Source organism: Gadus macrocephalus, chromosome 9 (assembly GCF_031168955.1).
Source record: "Gadus macrocephalus chromosome 9, ASM3116895v1".
NCBI lineage: Eukaryota > Metazoa > Chordata > Actinopteri > Gadiformes > Gadidae > Gadus > Gadus macrocephalus.
In genome coordinates, this window is record NC_082390.1 from 6207032 (window position 1) to 6214703 (window position 7672).

General features: G+C 46.2%; 1 protein-coding gene across 1 annotated transcript; it reads right to left on the minus strand.

Annotated features, from left to right (window-relative positions):
• Positions 1 to 880: 880 nt before the first annotated feature.
• Positions 881 to 3822, minus strand: pthlhb (parathyroid hormone-like hormone b). The gene is made up of 3 exons (XM_060060466.1): positions 3324 to 3822; positions 2971 to 3084; positions 881 to 2496 (listed from the first exon to the last, which is right to left on the minus strand). The coding sequence occupies exons 2-3, from the start codon at positions 3072 to 3074 to the stop codon at positions 2019 to 2021; spliced, it is 582 nt and encodes a 193-aa protein (XP_059916449.1). The 5' UTR covers positions 3075 to 3084; positions 3324 to 3822; the 3' UTR covers positions 881 to 2018.
• Positions 3823 to 7672: the final 3850 nt, after the last annotated feature.

Genomic DNA, 7672 nt, shown 5'->3' on the forward strand with positions numbered 1-7672 from the left:
TTTCTTCAATACTTTCTGGCCCGGATCGGTGACATCCTGGAGTGCAGATCTCCACGATAATGTTTTTGGAGTAAAGAACCTTGTGAATTCATCATGGGAGAAGGTGACAGGAGTAGCTCCTTTCCATGGGCTGTTAACCAGCCGCTGACTGGTGAATGGAGAGGGAAAGGCAAACACTACTTGGATCAAATTGACTCCGGGTGAGCGGGTTTAAAGAGAGAGCGCACGTCCAGCTCCGGTGAACTAAAAACCTGCATCTCATGAAATTTGTTTGAGGAGAGTGAACATTTCTCGTTCTATCAAAAAGGCTACCATTAATTATTTGGTTTGAATCCAAAATATGCATCATTAGGTATTTTCAATTGTTTTGTTACAACCTAAAAAAACTTTAAAAACCAAGGAAGCTTTTCTCAGAATATCTCAGAAAAACGTAATCCTTTTCAAATTTTTCAAAAACCATCCTCTGACAAGTAATTCAAACTTTCACACAAACTTTCCTCCTGTTCCTATACTTGATTACATCTATTCCCTCAGAAGCTATTAATGACGTTCATGAGATGCATTCAAACCAGAGGAGAGAGGAGCATACCTCAGTATTTGAGATAAGCACCTCCTCTAACTCATCTCAAGACTGATAACGCCAACCAAAGTAAACACGGCCTCTCTCCATTGATTGTGCTTCCCATGATTCCCCTTTGGCCGGGAGATATTAATGCCTTTCCCATTGTTGGATTGATTTCTTTGGTGTGAGCTGCATGCTTTGGGTAGCAGCTTTATCAGCCCGTTCCCCAGCATTTATGGCTCTGTGTGCGCTAATGGCCTGCACCGCAGCTCTTAGCACAGGAAATAGCTGACACTGATGCATTTGCTCTGCCCTCCATTACCTTACCTGTGTGCTGGGCAGCCGAGTGAGCCGACTATTAAAAAAGGCCACATGTGATATTAACAAAACGCTATCGTGCCCTTAAAAGCCTTTTAATGCTTGAATTTTAAGTTAAGCCTTGAAAGTCAACAGCCATGGTTCGATGTTTGAAATCTAATGTTTTCGACGGCCCGTTACGCTTGTATTAACCCAAACGCAGCAGACGACAGATACAACAAGAGGCAAGCGTTTCTAGCGGCTACAGTTTTAATGTTTGCTATGTGGTCAATGTGTATATGATGTCCTCAGTGCAAGTGAAGAAAATTAGGAGTCAGAAAATACTTTGACTTTGGCATAAGTATAAAAATAGACTATAAAGGTGTAAATGATTGGAGATTTGATAAAGCATTCAATACGCCATAAATATGCATTGGGAAATAGAAAACAACCAACAACAAGAAAAATAGCACACAACATAAACAACAAAGGAAGAGAAAATGAAAAACCAATTACATGAAGTCATGTACAGGATATACCTAAAGTGCATTATGGAATTCAGTCAGCAGCACCACGATACATTCACAAAAACACAATAAATACCTAAATAAATTATGGAAGAACAATTCCAACAGATGTGGTCAGCAAACAGTCCAGCTTGAGAGTGTGTTAAAAATAGCAACCAATCATAGGTCCAGCAAAGTCCAAACTCCCCAGAGTCTCAATCATCAATAATTACACTATGTACAGCACAGACAATAAATATCTTTGGTATTACAGATGATGACACAGACGACAGACGAACAAATCTTTTTTTCCTACTTTTGTTGTGGGGTGAATGTCTGCGTTGATGGGTCGACTCCACTTGAATAAATATGAATCTTAAAAGACGAAAACACACTTTGTTTTATGATAGTTGTTATAGTGACGAAATACATTCGCGGGAGTGACTGATTATAATCATACAAGCAATGCCCAGGACCAAAGAAACAGAAATAATGAACTAAGTCACTCATGGATCTCTGAAATGGTTCTCATTGTGCTCCTGAGTCTCAGTCTGATTGAGCTTCAGAACCAGAGGCCGTGAGGTCTGGGACGGGGGGACGCAGACGCTAGGGCTGGGGTCTTAAGGCTTCAGGACCAGAGGGATGGGGGGGAGCTATAAGGCCCGGTTGACCCTCGTGTGCAGAGCCTCCGTCGCCGCGACAGCCCGCCGCGCCCGCTTCCTCTTCTTCTCGCTCTCTTTCCGCCGGCCCAGTCGGACCTTCTTCTTCCTCTTGGTGGCTGCCTTGAGCGGCTGGTCCTTGTAGGCCAGGACTTTGTTGGTCTCCTGGGGCAGGTTGGCGTCCCCCTCTGGGTCCAGAGTCCTGAACCTCACTGGCAGGTTCTTGGTTCCTCCCGGGGGCTTCTGGTGCACGGCTCCACCCCCACCACCACCACCACCACCAGCTCCACCACCTCCACCACCAGCACTACCACCACCGGGGCCACTGTTTGGGGAGCCCTGGAAGGGGGGGATGGAGGCGTCTGCGGTGTGGACCTCGTCCAGCAGCTCCTGCAGCCACATGCGGCGCTTGAACTCCTGCAGGGACCGGCCCTTGTCGTGCATGAGCTGGGTGTGGCTCACCGATCGCCTCCTGGAGAACCACGGTCACAGTGTCGGGGGGGAAAAAAGGTCAAAACTCCAGAAAATCACATGGTAATTTAAAAAAGATTAGTGCTCCTCGAACAAGGAGCTCTTAGGACCACTGTTTTGGATATTTTTATCCAGATCATTCATTATGTCTGGGAAAATATGTGCATTTTTTTGAGAGACTGGCTGCTAAAAATCCAAGGTCACAGGCCAGGTAATCACAGGACAGTAGAGGGCAGCATTAACAAGATTTGTGGCTGCGGCTTTCACCCGCGAACCCACACAATCAACAGACTTTGATTTTTTTAGCCCACTTTTAAAAAAAATCGGCACAATCTTTTTCTCAATTCCATAAACTAAGTTTTGCTGATATTACAAAAGTAACTCAACATACTTCCTGATCATATGTTGTGGAATGGAGCGATATCGAAGCAGAGCATGGATCTTTAAACAGACACTGATTCAGGAGGTAACTCACGTCCTGTTGCTGGGAACATCCATGGGTCTGCCGTCCAGGGTCAACGGGGAAACCAGCAGGAACACAGCCAGGCTCCACTGGTGTACTACGCCCATAGAGCACATCCTGGAAGATCTGCAGAAAACACAAACCCAGGCGTCAACGTCCCATCGCCCGCCATCTCTGGAACATGCACATGCAGATGAGCACTTTGTTTTGCCTGCTCTTGCTGACCCCCCGTCCCAACTTTCACTGGGCTCACTTATCTTAACACAAAAAGCACTTTTTAGTGATCAACACTCCCCCATAAGGACAATTTTCTCTTTCTGTTCATTTAAACCGCAATGCATGTCAGTCAGAGAAAGGAGACTTACGTGGGATCTCTGCAGAGCACACTGATCCACAGGCACTTGTGTTCACCAACGCTTTGAAAAGGAGCTTTGTGTAATGTAATCAGAAAAAAACAATCAAAACAAGCAAGAGGAAGCAAAAAAGCAAAAAAAAAAAATCTCCCAAACACACAATGGCTTGGTCAGAAAGTCAGTCCAAATCCATCAGCGTGAGGGCAGGCTGGGGAAAGCCCCCTGTCCTTGCCTCCCGACAGCGTTATTTATTTCTCCCCGGGGCGTCCCGATGAAGTGAGCGATAAAGATAGCCGGGCTGGCCGCGGCCCACCGGCGGGCAGTGCCGTCACAGCAGCGCGTGTCCCGGGAGGCGGGGTGGCGGTGTGATCCCTCAGGGGGAGCAGAGCTGGGTCGGGGCCACGGTAGGTCCAGCAGGACGGGGCGGTGGAGAGGAGACGGGGGTCTTCTGCATGCTGCCTGCCTGTGCTCTGAGAGCTGGGGAGTGCTTGGACCCAGTGAGGCAGAGAGAAGGAAAAGTGGAACTCCTCTTTGGGTGAAGATGTAGACGCTGTTTTAGCGCCTGCCCATTAAGTGTTGGTCCTGCCGCGCACGCCCCCCCCCCACACACACACACACACACACCTACACACACCTACACACACACACACACACACACACACACACACACACACACACACACACACACACACACACACACACCTACACACACTTCCGCACATACACACACACACACACACACACACACACACACATACACACCTAAACACACACACACCTAGACACACTTCCGCAAATACACTCACACACACACACACACACACACACCCCCACACGCACACACCTACACATCCACACACACACACACACACACACACACACACACACACACACACACACACACACACACACACACACACAACTATGCATACACACACACGCAACCACAAACACACACACACACCCTTCTCACAGACACCCACGCTAAAAACATATACATCCGCATGCATGGTTGCCTACACACACATGCACTGTGCGTGCATGCCTCCCCATAGACCTGGAAACAGAACTACACAATCCTGGTCACACATTCATAAAAACACACACACAGATTCAACACACAAGCACACATATATAAACACACACAGAAACACATGCATACAAACTTGCAGGCATGGGGACAGACAGACATACACATGCACACACACACACACACACGCACAAAAACACGCACCTGCAGTGGCAAGAACGCGGTGCACACATCAACGCCTCCGACCGAGCAATTAGCGCAGAGAACACTAAAGATCCAGAACAATCCGGCGTGTGACGCCCATGGAAACATTGACGACCATCGCGGTTCCAAAGTCACATCTCTGACGGCTTAGGAGGGACAGGTGTGCGCCCATGGTGGTAATCACAAGGGTAACGAGCAGGGGCCATCCGAGAGGGGGGTTGGGGGGGGGGGGGGGGGGGCGGGGGGGGGAGGTGCTCTAGAGTAAACAGCCAGGCCTCACCACTTCCCCCAGGGGAGAATGACCATAACCTCAGAGAAACCCAACCCACAGCCTCTCTCTCCACTGAGCACCATTCAATACAGCACTCCTCTGCTCCTCGCTGCTGGGCAGCACAGCTCCGCACTCACTGGTAATGGTGGGCTCTGAGGCGGCTCCTCACATCCAGCCAGTGGTGATGGTGGGAGAGTGACCCGTGGATCAGAATATCAAGTGAATAGGAGTAAGGGCTAAGGCACCGCTAGCGCAGGGAAATATTAGTTGTCTGGGTTTTTTTAAGAATCGTGAGATCTCTCGTTTTTCTTGTCAGTTTGTGGGAAACAGGAACTGTTTTGCCGGCCGCAGACCATCCATATGCATGAGGATGTCATCATCAAATATTTAAGTGTTGTTGGAAATATTCTGTCTGTGTTGGCAGGCAGATACCCCAAATCTATTCTGAACTGGGGTTTAAAGAGTTTCCCAATGAAGGTACAATCAAAGTAAATGGATACAAACAGAGAAAAAATATTTATATATTCACTTACCCTTTTGTTGATTTATTGATGGAATATCGTCACTCTGCTAATCATAGTGTAAACAAAATGTGAACATTGCTTTTTAGCCGTACTGTAAATTAATTAGAAGGTAGTGTAGATGTAATGATACCAGTAGGTTTAACAGTCTCCTATCATCATCTACTGGAGAGTAACTCATTATAACCACCGGTAACCAGAAGAATTTAACACGAGTTGTAAAAGTGCACTCCAATATTCCTGATATTAATGTACCTCTTCATTAATGTGGTTCCTCCATCCTCGGTCATGTTCAAGCAAGAAATTAAAAGACCCCTGAAATCGCATCCATTGACTTTACGATCTTGCGATGTATGGTCCTGTTTAAGCAATAAAAAAGAAGGTTCATAAAAGTATCAGAAAACGGAGTCTTTTCTTTTACTGGAACGTAGCACTGTGAAACTATGTGGGGTTAACGGCAGTACATAGAGTGTAGAGTTAACTAGATTTATGCTTTAATACGTATAGATTGGATCTTACTCTGAGTATAAGTACACAAAGATATGGCCACAGAGGCCTGTTAGGAAGCACTGTGGTCCATAAATCCGGCCTACAATTGTAAGGAAAACTGCATATTTTAGTACTCGTAAAGTAGTATGCATTTCATTCACCTCCATACTGTGTATTAGACAATAATAGATCAATAGTATGTGAGTTCCTCCAGGATGAAAACTTTTATTTTATTATGTTCTGTTCTGAGTACTTTAGGCTATTGATAAGCCTCTTCCACGGACTGTATACCTAAACCCTGTGGGTGGCAAATTATTTCACAGAGTGCTCAGTATTTTACAAGCAGCCGGTAGGCCTACTCGAAATCCAGCATGGGGTCTCCAATATTCAGCTCTCAGCGTTCCTGACCTCCAACATTCAGTATGGGGGAAAAAAAATACCTCATTCGATTCCATTCTGCAAAGACTTTACCTGGCAAAAAAAAAAAGCCCATTTCCTGGCAGAGAGCAGCGAGCAGAATTGGAGCCAGGAAAGCTGCTTTTGATTCACGCTAAATTGCACACTTAACATAGAACAGTATTCCTGCCCGGTTTTCATCCTTTTCACACTGCACGTACACACGGAGCGCAAACAGCCACCACAACCCGGGGCTCAAATATTTCTTCTTTCTTCACTTTGGCTTACGTCTGCATATACATGCAGAACCCCCCCGACCCCCCCCCCCTCCCCAACTGAACCTCAGCCGGTATAGGTCGAAAGAAGAAGGGGAATGAATCTCCTATTTTTAGACAGAGTTGCAATTATTCTACTGTTGTTTAATCCGAGTGGAATGCGTTTTTGTGCAATAAAACACTTGAGTTGCATTTCAAGAATTATTGGATGAGTTTTTCAGTTTTCTGCTGTTGGACTTTTATGCATTCAATATCCATGTAGGGAGTAGTTAACTTTTTAAGCACTATTATTACTCATAGACTATTATAGACTAATGCATGGCTAATTTCCAATAACTAGGTGTGATATTAAACCATCACACAACAATGCATACATTGCAAAAATAAGCAAAAACACACGCCACTAGATATGTTTGAAGCCCAAAGCATAGATCAAACTTCCAAATTACCTCAAAACATTTCTCTAACCCTTCAACAGACAGATCAACAGAGTGCACATGTTGGCCGAAACCATAAACGCGTTAATTCACTGCTACGAAACAAAGCCATGCGTTTCTGGTGGGTTTTATACCGACCCCTCCGTGGCTCATACTCTTGGCTCTGGGGCTCGGCGCATGTCTCACGTGGGGGGAACTTTTAGTTAGTTCGGAAAAACCTCACTTGAGAAACGGCCTTCACCGAGGCACTATTGCCCCTTAATGGTTTTAAACCATGAAATATAGACAGCGCAGGCTTCTTCGTCTCCATCCCTAGTCCAGCGGAGGTATGCCTTTCACAGAGCTGCGTGGCGAGTCATGTTGGACGCGCGTTCTGCTAGTCATTCACACCTACTAATCATAACTGTCACCTCTGGAATGCGCTTTTCTTCCACACACACACACACACACACACACACACACACACACACACACACACACACACACACACACACACACACACACACACACACACACACACACACACACACACACACACACACACACACACACACACACACACACACAGTGCATGCGCACTCCTTCATAACTGATTTCAACAGTTCTGCTGCCGTACAGGGTCTTGTGTTCGCTGTCTAGAGGACAGACACATGATTGGATGTTTCAAGGTTTCATTCTACGAGCTGAAATGTCAAACGTTCACGGCGCCCTCTTGATCTGTTTCAAGGTCATGTGTTT

Coding starts and splice junctions, on each gene's coding strand:
- pthlhb (XM_060060466.1), bottom strand. CDS start 3,074: ATGTGCTCTATGGGCGTAGTACACCAGTGGAGCCTGGCTGTGTTCCTG. Junction 2,497..2,970: donor GATGTTCCCAGCAACAGGAC/GTGAGTTACCTC, acceptor GTGGTTCTCCAG/GAGGCGATCGGTGAGCCACA.